General features: G+C 38.3%; 1 protein-coding gene across 1 annotated transcript in view; it reads right to left on the minus strand.

Annotated features, from left to right (window-relative positions):
* Positions 1 to 22,057, minus strand: part of C8B (complement component 8, beta polypeptide) — a 122,893-nt gene that overhangs the window by 64,410 nt on the left and 36,426 nt on the right. The window contains exons 2-3 of the mRNA XM_006839877.1: positions 10,325 to 10,481; positions 6,267 to 6,408 (exon numbers count right to left, since the gene is read on the minus strand). Of these exons, the coding sequence (XP_006839940.1) occupies positions 6,267 to 6,408; positions 10,325 to 10,481 (299 nt within the window). The remainder of the gene's footprint in view (positions 1 to 6,266; positions 6,409 to 10,324; positions 10,482 to 22,057) is intronic.

Genomic DNA, 22,057 nt, shown 5'->3' on the forward strand with positions numbered 1-22,057 from the left:
TCCTTGGAGGCCAGGATGGCCAAACTTCGTCTCTCATACTTAAGACATATTGTCAGGAGGGACCAATCACTGAAGAAGGATATCTTGTTTGGTATGGTGGAGGATCAGAGAAAGAGAGGAAGACCCCCAAGGAAATGGATTGGCCAGGTAGCAGTATCGATGGACTCAAGCATGGCCACAATAGTGAGGTTGGCACAGGATCAGGAAATGTTTCGTGCTGATGTGCATAGGGTCCCTATGAGTCGGTACTGACTCAATGGCACCTAACAACAACAACAATAACATTTCATCAGGTGAGACCAGTCACCAGAGAATGACATCATACTTAGTGAAGTAGAGGGTCATCAAAAAAGTGTATTACCCCGATGAAATGAATTGACACATGGCAGCAGTAGTAATGGGCTCAAACGTAGATATAATTCTGAGGATGCATGGAACCAGGCAGTATTTTGCTCTGCTGTGCATAGGATCCCTATGAGCTGGAACCAACTCAAGGGCACCTCATAGCAACAACAGCAAATGACCGTGAACATCATTTGTTTGTTGGCTGCTTGCATATCCTCTTTGGTGAAAGTGCTTTCATATCCTTTACCCATTTATTGAACATTTTATTGACATTTAGGTGAAAGTTTACAGCGCAAATTAGTTTCTCATTCAATAATTTATATACAAGTTGCTTTAATACATTGATGACAAATCCTTCAATGAGTCAGCGCTCTCCCCCCTTTTGATCCCTGAGTCCCTATTTTCATTCCTCCAGTTGTCCTTCCCCTTTCTGCTTTCTCATCTTTATTTTTGGACAGGTATTGCCCATTGGGTCTCAAATACTTGATTTCTAAGTAGCACATTTTATAAACCTGTCTATAGCTGAAGGAACTCTCGTAGCATAGTGTACAAATTGGGCTGCAAACCACAAGGTCAGCAGTTTGAAACTACCAGGTGTTCTGCAGAAGAAAGATGAGGCTTTCTGCCCCTTTAAAGATTTACAGCCTTAGAATTCCTGTACAGGGTCCTTATGCGTTGGAACCGACACCACAGCATTTGGGAGGGCTTCAGTACTGAATTAGCGGGGTGTCTAGTGGCCACAGTCTCAGATGTTACTCTAGTCTCTTGTCTCCTTTGTTCATTTTGTGACTGGTTGGCTGTCTTTTTGTTATTGAGTTGTTTCAGTTTTCAGTAGCTTTTAGAGACTAGACCCTTATCAGATAAGTCATTTCTTAATATATTTTTTCCCAGTTTGCAAGTTGTCTATTTACTCTTTTGATAAAATCTTTTAATGAGCATACATTTTTAACTTTCATGAGATCCCATTAATCTATTTTGTCTTCTATTTGTGCATTCGTTTTATGACTGTCATCTTTTTTATATAAAAAAAAATAATTTAGTGCCTTGAATTTTCTTGATATGTCTTTTCTATCCAAACTCTTGTTACTGTTGTTGTTAAGTACCACCAAGTCAGTTTAAACTCATACTGACCTTGTATAGAGTTTCCAAGGAGCAACTTGTGAGCTTGAACCACCAACCTTGTGGTTCCAAATGACTTTGCAGCCCAGCACATTAACCCACAACGCCATACCAGGACTTCAAAGTCTTCTGAATTTCCACCAAATGCTTGGGTGGGACCATATAAATAAGGTATACAGATCTCTAAGGCTGGTTTTGCCCTCCATATATGTTTAAAAGGAGACATCTCAGAACCAGAATTGGGAGATTCTAGAACCATCTAGAAGGAAGAGATGTGTGGAGCATGAGATTCCTATCTAGGAAAATGGCAACAGTAGAGGTAGTGGCATGGAGAAACAGAGCAGCTGTGGACTCTAAGTGCATGTACTGAGGCAGAGGCTACGGGGACACATGGTTGAGAGGTTGAAGACAAGAACAAGGCATGCCTGACTAGAGAACTTCTTTGTCCAGAGTTGGTTTTGATCCTAAATTGTTCCCTGTTCACTTCCCTAATAAATCCTATAATCATGGGTATTGCTACAAGTTCTGTGTAGTCATTGCAATGGATTATCAAACCCAGATATGAAACAGAGAATGCTTTGGGAGGAATAATTGGTGTCAGAATAGGGAAAAGAATGTTGTAAAGTGGAAGCATGTCTGACCTCTGCTTCATAGGAATTGGCCTTGGACTGATTTTGAGTTTAATTCTCTTCCCTTTGTAAAACCAGTGGAAGTCAGACATGTTCCCTACTTGGTTTTTCCAGTTAGGTATCATAGATTTTTCCCAATGTTTTCTTTCATTAATTGTATGGTTTTAAGTTTAAGATGTAGGTCTTTGGTCTGTTTTGAGTTAGCTTTTGTGTGAGGTATGGGTCCTGTTTCACTTTTCTGCAGGTGGATATCCAGGTTTGACAAGGCCATTTATTAAACAGACTCTCCCACTAAATGGATTTTGGCCCTTATTGAAAACTAGTTGTCCATAGATCATGGTGGTGGCTGTGTGCCGTGGAGTCAGAACCGATTCATAGCCACCCTGTACAGGGTTTCCAAGGTTGTAAATCTTTATAGGAACAGAAAGCCTCATCCTTCTCCCGTGGAACAGCCGGTAATTTCAAACTGCTGACCTTAAGGTTCTCAGCCCGATTCGTAACCACTATGCTACCAGAGCTCCTTAGTTGTCCGTAGATGGATGGATTTAATTCTGCGTTCTCAATTCTATTTCACTCGTTTATGAGTCTGTCATGGAACAAATACCAGTCTGTTTTGATAAGCATTGGACTACTAACCACAAGGCCTGTGGTTCAAACCCATCAGACACTCCTCAGAAGCCATATACAGGTCGCTGTGAGTTAGAATCAATTCGAAGGTGCTTAACAACAACAACAAAGTTTTTTTAATATCAGGGAGTGTGAGACCTCCTGCTTCTTTTTCTCCCATATTGCTTAAACTATTTAGGGTTTCATTCCTTTCCATATAAGGTAAGTCATTGTTATTGTTGTTGTCAGGTGCCATCGAGTCGTAACCGACTCATAGCGACCCCATGCACAGCAGAATGAAACAATGTCTGATCCTGGGCCAACCTCACTACTGCTGCCACACTTGACGCTATCAATGATGCCACCTGGCTGATCCATCTCGTTGGGGGTCTTCCTCTTTTTCTCTGACCCTCCACCTTACCCAGCATGACACCTTCTCCAGCGACTGTTCTCTCCGGACCAGAAGAGTTGTGGGAAGACCAGAAGAGTTGTGGGATGACATCAAGAACATCATACATGAAGAGAGTGAAAAGTCATTAAGAAGACAAGAAAGAAGGAAAAGGTCAAAATCGATGTCAAAGGAGACTCTGAAACTTGCTCTCCAGCGTAGAGAAGGTAAAGGTAAGTCATTAGTTCCCTCCAATTTAATAAAGAATGTTGTTAGAATTTGTATCTGGATTGCATTATATTCTGTAGATTGTTTTAGGTATTAACATTTTATAGAATGTTATTTTCATAATATAGTAAAAATTAATATTTTCACTATATAAAGTCTTACAATCCAAGAGCTCTGTATGTATTTCCATTTTTGTAGGTCTCTTTTAGTCTCTAAAGGAGCTCTGATAGTGTAGGGGTTATGAGTAGGACTGCTAACCTCAAGGTCAGCAGTTCAAAACTAACAGCCATTCCACAGGAGAAAGATGAAGCTTTCTGCTCCTGTGAAGATTTATATCCTCAGAAACTCTCTGCAGGGTCACTAGGAGTTGGAACCAACTCCACAGCACAGCACCCCCAACACCAGTAACGTTTTATCATTTCTGTCTGTATAAGTCTTTTATGACTCTGGTTAGGTTAATTTCTAATTATTTTATCAACTTGAGGGTTATTGTAAATGGTATTGTTTTCTTGATTTATTTTTCAGACTATTCTTTGTTAGTGTAGAGGAACCCAACTGATTTGCGAGTGTTGATCTTATACCTTGCAACACTGGTAATTCCTTCTGTTAGTTCCAGTAGTTTTCTTTGTGGAATCTTTAGTGTCTTCTATGTATAGGATCATGTCAACTGAAAAACCAGATAGTTTTACTTCCTCCTTTCTGATCTGGATAGTTTTTCTCTTTCTTGTCTTATTGCTTTAGCTAGGACTTCCAGTATGTTGGATTACAATGGTGACAATGGGCATCCTTGTGTTGGCTATTGATTTTGCATTGTTGATGTTAATTGCCATCAAGTTGGTTCTAACTCATAGTGACCCTGTATAGGGTTTCCGAGGAGTACTTGATGAGTTTGAACCACCAATCTTGTGGTTCAAATCAATCTTACGCATTAGCCCGCAGCACCACACCAGGACTACCAAGTTAATAAAATACTTATAAATTAACCCAACCAGGATACTAAAATACTTATTCAGAAAAGAGTTATAAAACACTACTGGTAGTTATGTGCCATGGAGTCATTTCTGACTCATAGCCTCATAGTATTTTGGAGGCTACAAATTTTTACAGGAGCAGAAAGCCTCATCTTTCTCCCATGGAACTGCTGATAGATTCAAACTGCTGACCCTGAGATTAGCGGCCCAACTTGTAACCACTACGCTACCAAAGCCCTTACTACAAGAGACTAAAAGAGACCTAGAAAAGTGGAAATACATATATATATGATTTTGCATATATGCCCCTGATTGTTTACAACTTTCCCTGTAATTCCTATTTTGCTGAGAGTTTTTCTTAGACTAGAGTGTTAAATTTTATAGAATATCTTCTCTGTATCAATGAATATTATCATACAATTCTTTTCCTTGGTTTTATTTATATAGTGATTACATTGATTGATTTTCTAATATTGAGCCATCCTTGTAATCTTGATATGCATATCACTTAATCATATTGTATGAATTTTTTTGTATGTGGCTGAAGTACGCTGGCTAGGATTTTGTTGAAAAGTTTTGCATCTATGTTCATAAGAGATATTGATCTCTAGTTTACTTTTTTGTGATCTCTTTGCCCTGATTTAAATACCAAGGTTATGGTTACTTCATAGAAAAAGTTCAGCGTGTTCCTTCTTCTTTTATGCTTTTGAAAAGATTGAGTAGAATTGGTATCAACTCTTCTCAGAATGCTTGGTAGAATTCTCCAATGTAATCATCTCATCCTTGGTTTTATTTGTGTCTTTAATGACATTTTCAATCACTTTTTTGTAATTGATCTATTTAAATTTTCTACCTCTGTATTAGTTTGGATAGATAATAAGTTTCTAGGAATTATTCCATTTCATCTAGGCTTTCAAATTTATTGGAGCACAGATTTTCATAGTAATATGTTGGGTTCTTTATATATATATGTTGGATCTGTTGTAATGTCACCAATGTAATTTCTTAATTTGGTTCTTTCTTGTTTCAGTTTTATGTGTTGTTATTTTCTTTTGTCAATCTAGCTAGTGGTTTGGCTATTTTATTGATTCTTTCAAAGCATCAACTTCTGATTTTGTTGATTCTTTCCATTATTTGATTTATTTTCTATTTCATTTCTTTCTGTCCTGATCTTTATTAGTATCTTTATTAGTAATTTTTTTTTGGTAGCTTTTGGCTTCGTTTGTTCTTTATTTCCTATTTGTTCAAGTTGCCAGTTGAAGTTAATGATTTTGGATCTTTCTTCTTTTTAAATGTATCATCTTTGGTTTTTATTCTGATTTTTCTGGTTTTGTTTGCATGTGACTGCTTTCTTATGGTTAGCCTTATTGCTCTCTTTTTTTTTCTTTTAATTTTGTGTGTGTGTGTTTGGTGGTTTTGTAGTGGTTACCACATATATTGCATTACACAACTTGAAATTTCAACTTTTAGCATTTGAACAACAACCGTAACTTAATAAATATATTCCTGACAATAAGACCTGATCAAGATTTCTGATTCTAGCATTCATAATATTGGTTCCACTATGTCAATGAACTAAATTTTAATTTCCAAATTTCTAACTACAGCACCTCCACTTACCTTATGTATGATCTTGGGCAATGAATCTTGCCAAATCCCAATTTCTTATTTGTAAAACAGAGCAAATAATAACATTTTGCAAGGAACTTTCATAGTCACTGTATCATTTGATGCATACAACAGACTTGTAAGATATGAATATCATACCCGATTTTCTGTTGAGGGAACCAAAATGATGAAACAACTATTTTATGGGTTGTTGCCATGAAGCAATGTATGTGAAAGGAGATCAGAAATTTGAGGTCAAGAAAGCTTCCTGACCTACCCCAAACTCTAATTGGGAGTACCAGACAATGACCAGTACCTCTGCCATTGTCTCCTTTGAAAGCTTTGCATTCACACTCTTTCATTCATCTATACCTGTCTGTGCACACACAAAACCTTCACATCGCACTTGACTTCGGCATGGTCTGCTGGTAGCACACTCTTCTGTTTCCTTGTCAGAGAAGCTGCATGGTTCCCCATAGAACTGAGATGGCCGGAGCAAGTAGACATGTCTGTACTGTAGCAGAGAGGTGCATGGTGAACCAAGGGCATCAAGACAGAAAGTGAAAGCAGAGAAAGCCTATTGTGGTGGGCTGAAATGCACCCATAATTCCCTTCCTACCAAAATGCTCATTTCCTAATCCCAGAACTTTACATAGCAAAGTGGACTTTGAAACTGCGATTCAATTAAGGATTTAGATATGTGGAGAATATCCTAGATTATCCAAGTGGATCCAGTGTAAACAAGAAACCATCAGAGCTAAGGATGTCCTATTTGAATGGGTCCTTGGGCTAGGATTTGAGTCCTGGGAAGAGCATTGTATTGTTTGATCTCTACACTCAGTCTCTGGTGCTTCCCCTATTATAGATAGTTATCAGTGTGTGTTGTGATTGGCTGGTTACCTTTTCACTGAGACTGTAACTTCTCTGAGGGCAAGGGCCTGTTTTTGATCTCTCTGTATCTATGTTGTTGTTATTGTTGTGTGCCGTGGAGTCAGTTCTGACTCATAGCAACCCTGCACAGGGTTTCCGAGGCTGTAAATCTTTATGGGAGCAAAAGCCTCATATTTCTCCCATGGAACAGCTGGTAGTTTTGAACTGCTGACCTTGCTGTTCGAAGCCTGATTCATAACCACTATGCTACCAGAGCTCCTTTCTCTCTATCTATCTATAGCAATCAGTAAAGGTTTGCTCAATGTGGAAAAAAAACCCATAGGATTTAGAGCAAGTCTGTGGGAATTTGCATGTTGCCCTTTCAATAATAAAATTATCTCTCTACTTGATTACTCAAATAGGTTGATTCAAGTACTTTCATGCACTCCTTAATGCAATGTACTTTTTTTAAAGCATGTACTTTGGAGGTACAATTGACTCTGGCATTTTCTAGTTATGTGATATTTGTTGTTGTTAAGTGCTGTCGAGTTGGTTTTGATGAATAGCGACCTTGTATATAGGGTCTCCAAGCAGCGACTGGTGAGTATGGACCACTGATCTTGTAGTTCAAACCGACCTTGCAGTCCAGTGCTTACCCTACAGGGCCGTGTTGTTGTTGTTAAGTGCCGTCGAGTCGGGTCCGACCCAGAGCGACCCTGTACAGGGTTTCCGAGTACAGGGCTACAAAAAGTTCATTAAACTTTTTGGATCTTAACTTACTCATCTAAGAAGTGGAGATAATGAATGATGTAAATATACAGTTATGGAGATTAAATCAGATAAATATAAAGAATGTAGAATATCTGTGTACCATAAACACTCAATTTCTTATGCTTGTCTTCTTTATTATTAGTGATTTTTTAGAAATCAATATTTATATACATGTGGCACTGTAGGATAAGCACTCGATCTCAAGGTCAGTTTCAACTGTAAGGTTGGTGGTTCAAATTTACCAACTTCTCTTAGGAGACCCTATACAGGGTCACTTTGAATCAGAACCAACTCGATGGCACGTAACAACAACTATTCTAAAAATATTGATTGATTGTGCCAATAGTGAAAAAGGTAGTGTTAATTTTGTTTATTGTTTAACCAAAATCATGTCCTCTAGCATTCCCCAAGAAGGTCACAGATATTAGAAGCATTAGGTACTAGGCAATCACAGCATTGTGAAAATAATCTCATAGGGCAATCCCTGGTGGAAATTTAAGAAATGGAGGAAAGATTCAGCAAGAAGTGACAGGTAAGCTGAGACCATAATATGAGCAGGAGTGTCAGTCAAACATGGAGAGACAGCAAGAGGAAGGTCAGGAAGAGCAAGTGGAGGAAATTGCTGAGCCAAAGCTAAGAGACCACAGAGAATGTGTTTTGTTTATGAAAACAAAAAGAAATGTATCATGGCTGAAAGAAAGAGTGCTGGAAGAGAGTGTCAGGACCTGGAGGGATACATAAGCAAGAGCAGGCAATATAGAACCCTCCAGACATTTGCAAAACTCAATTTTGTATTTCCCTCTGTGACTATGAGATGTCACCCAAGGCTAATATGCAGCGAAGAGAAGTGATCAGATTTGGGTGATTTCCAAATGCTAGGTGCAGTCAAAGGGGCAAACTAAAAAAGTAACCCCTTTGCAGAATGACAATTAACTGGTATAGTTATTACTGTCATTGCATCTTCACTTGTGACTTTGGAAATCCAAGGAAGAAATACAAATTATCATCCATTCATACTCCCTTGTGCTTCCAGAGGACGTTTATTCCTGTATGGCAGAACCTGGCAGGTCAGGGATAAGGTCTGAAAAAAGAAAAAGGAAAAAAAAAAACCCACAAAAAACTGCTGGAAACCTAGCCCCAGGCTCCAAAAATAAACTAGGTTTGAGGAGTATGAAAAGGATAAAGGAAATGCATCTCCCAGTATGAACTGAAAGATTTTGCTGAACCCCCAGCCAGTTACCCTGCAGAGAGCAATGATGTCCAGCTGATGTCTACAGCAAACTCTGGGTGAGGTGGGATGTCTGGCTGGCTGGCTGGATAACTCATGCTGAGTCTTCCTGGTTTATGGTGCAGATGAAGCAATTATCCAGGTAATTGGATCAATGTTGATAATTTCAGCAATAAAGCTTGCTTTAGGAACTGAATAATCCTACTTGGCGCTCTACATTGATCCAATTAACTGTGTAATTGTCCTGGGCCTACTTGCACAGATTCTTTAGAGTCCTAGTCCATGACTGGTTTGGTTTCCTAAGAAGCTTGGAGAAATGGCAACCATTCTGTTTCATCTGACACATCTGTTGTTCTTGGAGCTGGGATTCTGGTTCAGCCTTATGACAAGAAAGCTATAAGGACAAATATCATAGAAACTGTATGTTTTTGATGGCTAGAAAACTAAAAATAAACCAATGATCCATCAACAACAAAAATGCAGTTTCTAGACTCCTGCTTTACTCATCTGCCCAATGGAAAATGTAACAACTGTTCTGATTTCCTTTTAGAATTGTCCTATAAGTATAATAAAATAAAGCAACACATTTTTTGTGGAGCAACTACTACTGGCCTCCACACTGAAGATATAGAACTGAACATATCTTCAAGAGCTCACCGTTTAGTATAAAGGTAAATAATAAAACATAAGTGATGATAGTTGTAGGACATAGGGACAATATCCAGAGTCCTGGTGTGGTACCATCTATGGGTTATTTTGCTGGACTGAAAAGTCAGTTTGAACCACAAGGTCAGTAGTTCAAACTTATCAGCCCCTTCTTGGAAACACTATACAGGGTGGCTATGGGTTGCAATAGACTGGACAGCACTTAACAACAGCAACATGGGGATAATAGGAAGTTATAACAACCTAACAAAGGGTCCCTTATCTAACAGGAGATGGGACTGAGGAGAAGTCAAAGAAGACATCTCAGCAAAACTGGCCCCTAAATAGAGTTTAAAAATGGGAATAGGCATGAGCCTGGTGAAGGAAGTAGGAAACATCACTACTGCCTAAGAAACCAGCAGGTATAAAGGCCCAGAGGTGACAAAAAGAGTGAAATTATTTTATAAAATTGCAAAAGTACCAGTATGACTGGAGTGGGAAATGTTTTATGGATATGTAGACCAGGTCTAGATCATGGGAGATGCTTGAATATTATTAATCTGGATTTTATCTTATGGCAATGGTAGACTGAATGGTTTCAAACAGGGGAAAGACAGGTCAGGTTAAATTTTGTAATCACTCACCCTGGTGTATCATGAAAGATGGGTTGAAAGAGTGAAAGAGCAAGGTTAGAATCAAAACGTGTAATTAGGAAGCTCAAAAGTAAGCAAGAACAGAAGTGCTTTGGAAAAACCCTGAAAGACTAAAGAAATGTTCTAATTGCTACTAGGTAGCAGTGAGACAAATGATTGATTATATCAATTGATATTTATCAAGGGCCTACTATGTGCTGGGCATTGGAGACAATGTTTCAGCCAGCTCCTGGAAACATAGAATTTAGAGTCTTAGTACTTACTCTTTTCTTCTGGCAGGGATCACACGTGGTCCAGGAGGACCAGCTGGACAGTTCACAATCAATAGGCATCAGGGTGACATCCACACTGCGTGTCTGTCTGTTCAGGGAAAGACTCTCATTGATTGCATTTGACTCAAGAGAATGTGGTCTTTCACCTCTACAAAAATACCACGAGAGAAGAGAGTTGAGTATCAGAAATGAATTAACTATACATCTAATCATCTATCCATCCTTTATATGTATATTCTGTTGTTGCTAAGTGCTATAGAGTCAGTTGCAACTCTTAATGACCCTCTACAGGGTTTCCAAGGAGCAGCTCATGAGTTTGAACCACCAAACCTGTGATCAAACTGACTTTGCAGTCCAGAGCATTAACCCACAGAGCCACACCAGGATTCTATATATACAGAGTCCTAGTGTGGCACTGCGGGTTAATGTGCTGGACTACAAACTCAAAATTCAGTTGGACTTTGCAAAGTCAGCTCGAGAAGATAAAGTCAGATATTACAACAAAATGTGCAAAGATCTGAGTCAGAAAACCAAAAGGGAAAAACATGCTCAGCATTTCTCAAGCTGAGGGAACTGAAGGGAAAATTCAAGCCTCAACTTTTGTTATTAAAGGATTCTTTGGGAAATTATTGAATGATGCAGAAAGCATCAAAAGAAGATGGAAGGAATAAACAGAGTCACTGTACCAAAAGGAAATGGTTGGTTTTCAACTGTTTCAAGAGGTAGCATATAATCAAGAGCCAATGATATTGAAGGAGGAAGTACTAGGTGCATTGAAGGAATTGGCAAAGAACAAGGCACCAGGAATTGATAGAATGAAAATTGAAATCTTTCAAGAAAGTGAGGCAGCACAGGATGCACTCACTTATCTCTGTCAAGAAATTTGGAAGACAACTATCTGGCCAACTGATTGGAAGAGATCCATTCCAATTGTGCCCATTCCAAAGAGAGGTAATGACCCAATGGGATGTGACAATCATCAGACAATATCATTATTATTGCATGCAAGTAAAATCTTACTAAAGGTAATGCAGAAATAGCTGCAAGCATACATTGACAGAGAACTTTCAGGGGCTCAAGATGGATTCAGAAGAGGCTGTAGAATGAGGGATATCATTGTTGATGTCCGATGGATCTTGGCTGAAAGCAGAGAATATCAGAAAGATATTTACCTGTGCTTTCTTGACTACACAAAGGCTTTTGGTTGTGTGGATCATGATAAGCTATGGAAAACATTACAAAATATGAGTATTTTGGAACACTTAATTGTGCCCATGAGGTACATGGACCAAGAGGCAGTTGTTCTAATAGAACAAAGGAACACTGAATGGTTTTAAATTAAGAAGGTGTACAGCAGTGTTCTAATCTTTTACCACACTTATTCAACTTGTATGCTGAGCAAATAATCTGAGAAGCTGGGTTATATGAAGAAAAATGTGGCATAAGGATTGAAGAAAGACTCATTAACAACCTGTGATATGCAGATAATACACTTTGCTTGCTGAAAGTGAAGAGGACTTAGAATACATAGTCCTTTCTTGTCTTTTTAATGACAAGGTCAGTGGTTGAAATTCACCAGCACTCCTCTGAAACCCAGTACTCTTCAGAAACACAGTACAGGAACTGACTCAACAGCACTTAACAACAACAAATATATATATATATATATACTGAGAAGGAGAGAGAGAGAGTCCTGGTGTGGTGCCGTGAGTTAGTGCGCCAGACTGCATAGCTGTTTGACCTGCATGGTCGGCAGTTCAAGCTTACCAGCTGCTCCTCGGAAGCCCTATACAGGGTAGCTATGGGTCAGAATTGACTCGACACTTAACAACAACAACAAAAAATATATATATATATGCAGAGAGACATTGAGAGAATGTCAAAATGTCCTGGTGTGACACTGTAGGGTAAGCACTGTACAACTAACCATAAGGCTGTAGGTTCACACCCACCAGCCACTCTTTGGAAACCCTATACAAGATTTCTATGAGTTAGAATTAACTTGATGGCACACTACCTCCACAACAACAACAATAACAACCCTTCATACAATGCTGTCTGTGATAGAATAGTATCTATCCATCTACAAAGAAAATCAGTTAATACCGTTATTATTCAAATTTATATAGTAGTAGTAATAGTTAGGTGCCATCAAGTCAATATGGACTCATAGCAACCCTATGCACAACAGAATAAAACACTGCCCAGTCCTGGGCCAACCTCACAATCATATATATCTGCCTACAAGGAAGATCAGTTAATACAATTATTATTCAAATTCAAATGCCAGCCAACAAAGTCAGTGATGAAGCAATTGAAGAATTCTAATAATTCTTCAGTCTGAAATTGATCAAACATGCAATCAAGCTTCATTGATAATTACTGCTGATTGGAATGTAAAGTTTGGAAACAAAGAGGAAGGAAAAGTAGTCTTAGTGAAAACAATAACATTTCATCTTGTTTGATTCTTCTGCAAATGAAATTCCAGTTTTACCAGTATCATTTGTTACAGAGACAATCTCTTCCACATTTTATGTGTTTTGGTCCTTTGTCAAAAATCAGCAGACCATGTGTGATGAATTTACTTCTGGAGTCTCAGTTTGGTTCCATTTTTTCTATGTGCTTTTCATTCTATCAGTACCAGAAAGATGGAAACAGCCTAAATGTCCGTCATTAGTAGAGTGGATAAACAAAATTTGATACAACCAATGGAATAGTATACAACATTGGAGGATAATTAATGACAAATCTGTGAAACACATCATAGCATGGATAAACCTGAAAGACATTACAGTCAGTCATCAAAAGATAAATATTATATTAGGCCACTATTGTAAAAAGTCAAGAAAGGAATTACACACTTAAAAGAAACATTCTTTGGTGGTTACCAGAGGTAAGAGGGAAGGGGGAGTAATTCATTAATTAGAGAGTAGATACAAGTTAACTTGGATTATAAGGAAGGCAATATATAACAACTCGGATAAGATATGCTCACTTGGAATGGTCAACCATTCAAGATCAAAAGGGAAGCATTTACTTCAGGAAACAGTTCAGAAGGGATGGGAAGGAGAGTGGAATGGAAACAAGAATCACAGAGAGGAAGTGGGATAACTGATGTTGCATGGAGGGGATTTCAATCTATTGAAATGAAGTGTGGTTTGTTGAATGTGAAATGGATGATCTTCTCTGTAAACCTTCACTCAATTCACAATAATAAAGTTGTTTTTTTAAAATGGCACTGGAGATCACATGATAGAATTTAATATGACCAATGATTCATTCATTGCAAATACCTTTTCAACAACATAAACAGCAACTACACATGTGGAATACACAGGATGGAATACATACATGTGAAAAGATGATGGCAAAGTCAATATCAGCATCCAAAACAAGATCAGGGACTGACTATGGAACAGACCATAAATTGTTCATATACAGGTTTAGGCTGCAGCAGAAGACAATTAAAGCAAGTCCATGAGAGCTAAAAATACCACCTTGAGTATATCTCACCTTAATTGAGATCATCTCAAGAAGAGATTTGACACACTGAACGCTAATAACAAAAGACCAGAGAAGTTGTGGGTTGACATCAAGAACATTATCCATGAAGAAAGCAAAATATCATTAAAAAGACAAGAAAGAAAGAAAAAAACAAATTGAATATCAATAAGACTCTGAAACTTACTCTTGATTATAGAATACTTTAAATGAATGGAAGAAATGATGCAGTAAAAGAGCTGAACAGAAAATATCAAAGGACAGCACCTTGAGAAGACAAAGTTTTATAATGAAATGTGCAAAGACCAAAAGGGACTTACACACTCAGCAGCTCTCAAGCTGGGAAAAAAAAAAATGAGGCTTGAATTGCAATATTGAAGGATTCTATGGGAAAAATAAGAGTATGGTCATTCTGTAGGATAAGCACTGGAAGGCAAACCATATGTTGACAGTTCAAGCTCACCAGCTCCTCCACAAGAGAAAGGTAAGGCTCCCATAAAGATTTACAATTTTGGAAACCCTATGTAGGGTCACTGTGAGTCAGAATCGATTGGACTGCATTTAACAACAACAGCAGTATGGGCAAAAGATTGAATGATGCAGGAAGCATCAAAAGAAGATAGAGGGAATATACACTCACTGTATCAAAAAGCGTTAATCTACTTTGAACATTTCAAGAGGTAGCATATGATCAAAAACTGATGATATTGAAGAAAGACATCCAAGTTGCACTGGAGACATTAGAGAAAATCAAGGGTCCAGAAACTGATGGAATATTAACGGAAATGTTTCAACAAATGGATGCAGCATTTGAAGTACTCACTTACCTATGCCAACTTATTTGGAAGACAACTACCTGGTCAATGGACAGGAAGAAAGCCATATTTTTGCACATTCTAAAGAAAGGTTGCCCTAGAGAATGCCTAAATTATAGAACAATGTCATTAATATCACATGCAAGCCAAATTTTGTTGAAGATAATTAAAAACTTATTGAAGCATTATTTTGACAGGGGGCTGCCAGAAATTCAAGCCGGATTCATCTAAGGGCATAATGTAAGGGAATATCATTGCTGATATCAGATGGATCTTGGCTGAAAGTAAAGAATACCAGTAAAATGTTTACTTGTGCTTTATTGATTCTGCAAAGGCATTTGGCTGTGTGGATCATAACTATCTGTGGATAACATTGCCAATAATGGCAATTCCCGAACACTTAACTATGCTTTCATGTAACCTATACATAGACCTATTGTTGTTGTGTGCCATGGAGTTGGTTCCGACTCATAGCGACCCTGTACAGGGTTTCCGAGGCTATAAATCTTTATGGAAGCAGAACGCCTCATCTTTCTCCCACAGAACAGCGGTTCGCAGCCCAATTCGTAACCACTACACTACCAGAGCTTCTTATACATAGACCTAGAGGCAACGATTCAGACACCACAACAGGATACTGAGAGGTTTAAAATCAAGAGAGATGTGCAGCATGACTGTACGTTTTCACCATATTTATTCAATCTGTATGCTGAGCAAATAATCTGAGAAGCTATACTATATGAAGAAGAACATGGCATAAGGATTGGAGGAAGGGTCATTAACAACCTTAGATAGGCAGGTGGCATAATCTTGCTTGCTGGAAGTGAAGAGGGATTGAAGCAGTTACTTAAGTAGATCAAATAATACAACCTTCAGTGTGGGCTATACCTCGATGTAAAGAAAACCAAGATCCTCACAAATGGGTTAATAAATAATATTTTGATAAATGGAGAAAAGATTGGAGTTGTTGAAGATCCCACAATAAACACTCATGGAAGCAGTAGTCAAGAAATTAAGCAGCATATTACATTAGGCAAATCTGCTGCCAAATAGCAAGGATGTCACTTTGAGGACTAAGGTGCTCCTGACTCAAGTCATGTTATTTTCAATAGTCTCATAGTGCATGTAAAAACTGATCAAGAAATCAGGTAGCCCTAGAAGAATTGATACAGTTGAGCTATGATGTTAACGAAGAATACTGACTATACCATGGACAGTCAGAAGAACAAAGAAATCTGTCTTGGAAGAAGTATTGCCAGAATGCTCCTTAGAAGTGAGGATGGCACTTCATTGGTCATGGTATCAGGAGGGGCCAACCCCTGGAAAAGGACATCATGCATGACAAATTGAAGGGTCAGTGAAAAAGTAATACCATTAGGGTCACCCGTGGTGGGCAGGTTTCAGCAGAGCTTCCTGACTAAGACAAACTAGAAAGAAGAAGAGGTGGAACACTTTTGAATGTTTAGCCACTGAAAGCCTTATGAATAGCAACAGAACATTGTCTGATGTAGTGTCCGAATATGATTCCTTCGGGCTGGAAGGGACTCAAAATACAACTGGAGAAAAACTGCCTCTTCAAAGAAGACTTGGCCTTAATGATGTGAATGAAGGACCTGTATTTAGGACCTGTATTTGCTGATGGAGCACAACTCAAAATGGTAAGAAACACATGCAAACATCCATTAATAATCAGATTGTGCAGTACACAAAGTATGAATTTAGAAAATTTGAAAGTTGTCTAAAATGAAATGGAACGCATAAATATCGCTGTTTTAGGCATTAGTGAGCTGAAGTGGACTGGCATTGGCTACTTGACTCAGATAATCACTTTGTCGGTTGTCTCACATTGCGTGGAAGGGGACCAGACAGACATCAATTCTCCAATCCCTTCAGGTTTCTAGGTAAGACCTATTTTATCCGTTTCCAAAATTGAGTCATTTGGGAGCGCGTCTCATAGTTTTTACCGTCTCAAATACATAGTATGTCACTCCAGACAAGGTCATTAACAATACATTCTCACTTGGCAAAAGTCCTAAAAGGAGGATAATATTAACTACAGTGAAATCCTTCTCCATGGTCACCCCAGAGACCAGAAAATCAATTGCCTAGTAAAGTTGGATCTTTAACTAAAGGTCAAAGACGCTACTGGAAATCACAGGTGGATACTTTGAAATGGTTAGTTGAGACAGGATGCTGCACATCAGCTGGGCCTTCAGAAAGTGCTCTTAACTACTAATTTGCCCGGATTTGACAAAACAATATTGTCTGTGATTTGGTTTCTCCTAAGTGTGTATTTGACAGCTCTGCAGGATATAACTCCTTCCTATTTCAACTACAAAACAACTACTTTGTGTTTTTAGCAACTATCAACCCAATTCAGGGGTCACAGTTAAGACTGAGTGGATAATTAATATGCACACACACTATTAAAAGTCACAGTCATTGTCCTTTCTAAGATTTGAAATCTTGTTAATGGGCAAGATGATCACTTATAGAAGGAACTTGGAAAAAAGTAGTTATTACCACCAACGCTCTCATTTTTGCACCCGATTTTCATTATGGAGGGGCAATATAATGAAGCAATCAGCTGAATAAATAGTATGTTTGTCAATTACATTGGATAAGATGTGCGTGGTTTATTAGTGCTACAAAATGCAAATCTAAAAGAAAGGCTAGTATTTAATTGTGTCTTGAATTCCTTAAATAGTAGAGCATTAAAAAAAAAAAAATCAGTCACATCAGGACTCCTGTGTACAGTTGCAACACATATTTTTCACACCTATGAATTTCTTTAGAAATAACCAAATGTACATTTTGACAGATTCACTTGATTGTTCTCATTTAATATCCTATTTATCTTTAATTTGGAAAAATTAAACATGCCCTGGTGTGGCGCTATAGGATAAGCACTGGACTGCCAACTGCACCAACTGCAAGGTTGTTGGTGGGTTGCAAACCCAACAGCTGCTCTTTGGAAACCCTGCATAGGGCTGCTATGAGTTGGAATCAACTCAATAGCACTTAGCAACAACATAGAAGCATAGAAAATAAAATAGTAAACATACCCATGTACTTACAACCTGCATTGGCAATTGCTAACATTTTGACATATTTTCTTCAAGTTTTATTTTTAATAATAAAAAATATTTAAATGATTCCCTATACACTTGACATCTTCATTTTACACCAGCTAAGTTCCATTCCCCTTCTCTCCTCTTCAGAAGGAATCACCATGAATTTGATACCCTTCTTATCCTTTAAAAATATGTCTACATATGTTCACATGTACACAGCATATATGATTGCTTTGTGTGTGCTTGACTCCTAGTGTACAAACATTCTACAACTTGCTTTTGTCTACCAGTATTGTGTTTCTGAATCATATTTATGCTGATGTACAAAAAGGTGGAGTTTGTTTCTTTTACTAGACTGTCCCACAATAGAGAATACATTATGTTTAACTTACTTTTTTTCATTTTGGAGAGCATTTATATTTTCCAATATTTTGTCATTGCAACTAATGCTCCAATAAACACCCTTCTGCAGATCCTTGGAACATGTGTTGCTTCTGCTAATGAATTGACCAGGATGCACCTTTCCTTGAGGTGCATGAAATGCTATTTCCAGCGCTAGGACATTTTTCACTGAGTCCACAGCTCCCACTCTTTCTAATGGGTGTCTCTGATCAAAATGAAGATGGATCCATCTAGTACAGCAGGATTAGGTCAGCAGTAAATTGCAAGCCATCAACTTATATAGATGGGGTGTGTCAATATATTTTGGCTTTCTGTAGAAATGTCCTGACACAACAACTTTCTTGTCACACACAATTTGTTAGGCAGCTGCATCCCCTTTGCAAATAGCATCCTTCCTCTTTGCTAGAAGGGGCAGCGTTAGGGTGGCAGGTTTTCAATTTCTCTTCTCTCTGTCCTTTGCTGTGGTAGACATGAAATTTAAAGCTACATCTCAAGGCAACAAATTGTGTGGCCCAGAGGTAGAGAAATGGCAGAGGAGTCCAACATGTCAGAAACACAAAGCAGGTGGGAGAGGGTATTATGGGAGAGGCAGAAAGATGAAGGGAGATCTGGAATCAGTAAAAAATATATATGTATTTGAATCCATATTCTAATTATTTTGAATCTTTGAACAATTCCTATTTTAAACCCATATTCTGCCATGTATCGAGAAGTCCTAGTGTAGTGCTGTAGAGATAAGCACTAGACTGCTAATCACAAAGTTGATCTTTGAAACCCACCAACCCACTCCTCAGAAACCCTATACAGGGATGTTTTGAGTCAGAATTGACTCGACAGCCCTTAACAACAACAATTGAGTTGCTGTGGGACATTGCCTCTCCATACCTCAAAGCTGGCAGCAATTTCATTGACTTTAGCAGTGAGGATTAGAGGAGCTGTGTGGATTGTTGTTGTTGTTGTTGTTATTAGATGCCCTCAAGCAGGTTTCTACCCAATCCTGAACCATCCTCACAACTGTTATGTTTGAGACCATTGCTGCTGCCACTGTGCCACTCCATCTTATTGGGAGTATTCCTCTTTTTTGCTGACACTCACTTTACCAAATATGATGTTCTTCTCCAAGAACTGGTCCTCTTGATAATATGTCTGAAGTATGAGGGATCAGGTTCCGCCATCCTAGCTTAGGGAATATTTTGGCTATACTTCTTCCAACACAGATTTGTTTGTTCTTCTGTTAGTCCATGGTACTTCCAATAACCTTTATCAACACCATTCTTCAAATGCATCCATTTTTTTTTTTTTTTCTAACGGTCTTCCTTATTCACTATCCAACTTTCACATGCATACGACAAAATTGAAAATGCCATGGCTTGGGTCAGGCTTATCTAGTCCTCAAACCGACATTATTGTTCTTTGTAGATTTGCCCAATGCAACACAATGTTTGGTTTCTTGACTGCTGCTTCCATGAACATTGATTGTGGATCCAAGCAAAATGAAGTCTTTGACAACTTCTAACTTTTCTCCATTTATCATGATGTTATTGATTGGTCCAGTTGTTAGGATTTTTATTTTCTTTGCAATGAGGTGTAACCCATACGTAAGATTGTAGTCTTTGTTCTTCCTCAGTAAGTACTTCAAGTCCTCTTAACTTCCTGAAAGCAAGATTGTGTCATCTGCATCTTACAGATTGTTAATGAATTTCCAATCCTGTTGCCATGTGCTTCATATAATCCAGCTTCTTGGATTATTGTCTCATATAAATTGGAATAAGTATAGTGAAAGGATAAAACCCTGATGCACACCTGTCCTGATTTTAAACCATTCAGTGTCCCATTGTTCTGTTAGAATGACTGTCTCTTAGTCTATACACAGCTTCCTCATGAGCACTATTAACTGTTCTGGAATACTCATTCTTCCCAATGCTATCCATATGTTATGATCCCCGCAATTGAATGCCTTTGCATAGTCATTAAAACACACATAGACATTCTTCTGGTAGTCTTTGATTTTTGCCAAGATTCATCTAACATCAGTAATGATATCCCTCATTCCACATCCTCTTCTGAATCTGGCTTGAATTTCTGGCAGCTCCCTGTTAATGTACTGTTGCAACCATCTTTAATTATCCTCAGCAAAATTTTACTTACAAATGATATTTAATGGTATTGTTTAATGATTTCTGCATTCCTTTTGGCCACCTTTTTTTGGAATTGGGCACGAATGAGGATCTCTTCCAATCAGTTGGCCAGGTAGCTATCTTCCAAATTTCTTGTCATAGACAACTGAGAGCCTCCAGTGCTACATCAGCTTGGTGAAGCATCTTAATTGGTTTCCATTAATTTCTGGAGCCTTGGTTTTTACCAATGCCTTCAGTGCATCTTAGACTTCTTCCTATAATATTATCTGTTCTTGATCATATGCTACCTCTTGAAATAGTTGCACATAGAGCCATGCTTTTTGGTAAAATGACTCTGTGTAGTCCTTCCATCTTCTTTTAATGTTTCCTAGGTCATTTAATATTTTGCCTAAAGAATTCTTCAATATCACAAATCAAGACTCGAATTTTTTCTTCAGTTCTTTCAGCTTCAGAAATGCTAAGCATGTTCTTTTCGGTTTTCTAACTCCAGGTCTTCACATATTTCATAATACTTTAGTTTATATTCTTGAGATGCCCTTTGAAATATTCTGTTCAGTTATTTTTCTTCCTCATTTCTTCCAGTGGTATTAGCTGTGTAGATTAGAACTGATATATCTAAGTGCCTTCCTCGGAGTGGTCATCATTATCGATAGCTTTTCTCACAATGTGAAGATGATTTCACCTGACTGCATTACAGCAGTAAACAAAAACTAAATCTTTCTTAGCTAATATGAAGGCAGTTTTAGCATTATCTGAGTCCTGGTGTGATGCTATAAAATAAGCACTGAACTGTTAACAGAAAGGTAAACAGTTAAACCCAACCGCCACTCTCAGAAATACTATACAAGGTGGCTATGAGTCGGAACTGATTTGACAGTATACAACAACAAGTTCTATCTGTAGTAGAACTGAAGACTATTCCACTTTGAATATAGCATTCAGATGGAGCCATATTCAGAGCTGCACCATGAGGATTATGGCTGTTGTTAAGGTGTTTAGTGTCATTGTTGGTTCAGACTCATAGGGACCCTGAATAGGGTTTTCAATGAGCAGTAGGTGGGTTTGAACCACCAACCTTATGGTTTGCAATCCATTGCTTATCCTACAGCACCATACCAGGAGTCTATGAGAATTATGAGTAGGCTAGAATGCTCAGTCTAGATTCAGGTGAGGGTTTGAATCTCTGGTCTTAGTGAACAGAGTGAATCTCTTCTTTTAAAGCATCAGTTAGCTCTTCCACATGGTGAGAATAGAGATAGTACACCCTCATGACATTGTTATGAAGATGAAACATTTTCCCAAGTTGTACTCCACTCACCCACTCGAACGTCCACTTTCAATTACAGAGTGAACTTCCTCATATGTAAATCTCATCATGTTGCTCCTTTCCTTAAAATCCTTAATGGCTCTGCTTTGCCTACAGGATAAATTTCCTTAGCTGGCACACTTCTCACCAGTTACTGTAAGGTTGATTCTGACTCATGAAGATTCATGTTCCTCAGAGTATAACTGCTCCATAGGATTTTCTCTGGTAGCGTAGTGGTTACGAATCGGGCTGCTAACCTTAAGGTTGGCAGTTCAAAGCTACCAGCTGTTCCACGGGAGAAAGATGAGGTTTTCTGCTCCTGTAAAGATTTGCAACCTTGGAAACTGTTGCGGACAGTGTAAGACTGGTCAGAGGTTCGAGGCCCTATAGGCCCGAGTGTAACAAATGAGGCCACTGGCAGTTAATGGCAAATTGCTTTCATCTTAATATTCAGTTATATATATTAAATTAATACACGGAGCCTTTGA

This window comes from Chrysochloris asiatica, unplaced genomic scaffold (genome assembly GCF_000296735.1).
Source record: "Chrysochloris asiatica unplaced genomic scaffold, ChrAsi1.0 scaffold00026, whole genome shotgun sequence".
Lineage (NCBI taxonomy): Eukaryota > Metazoa > Chordata > Mammalia > Afrosoricida > Chrysochloridae > Chrysochloris > Chrysochloris asiatica.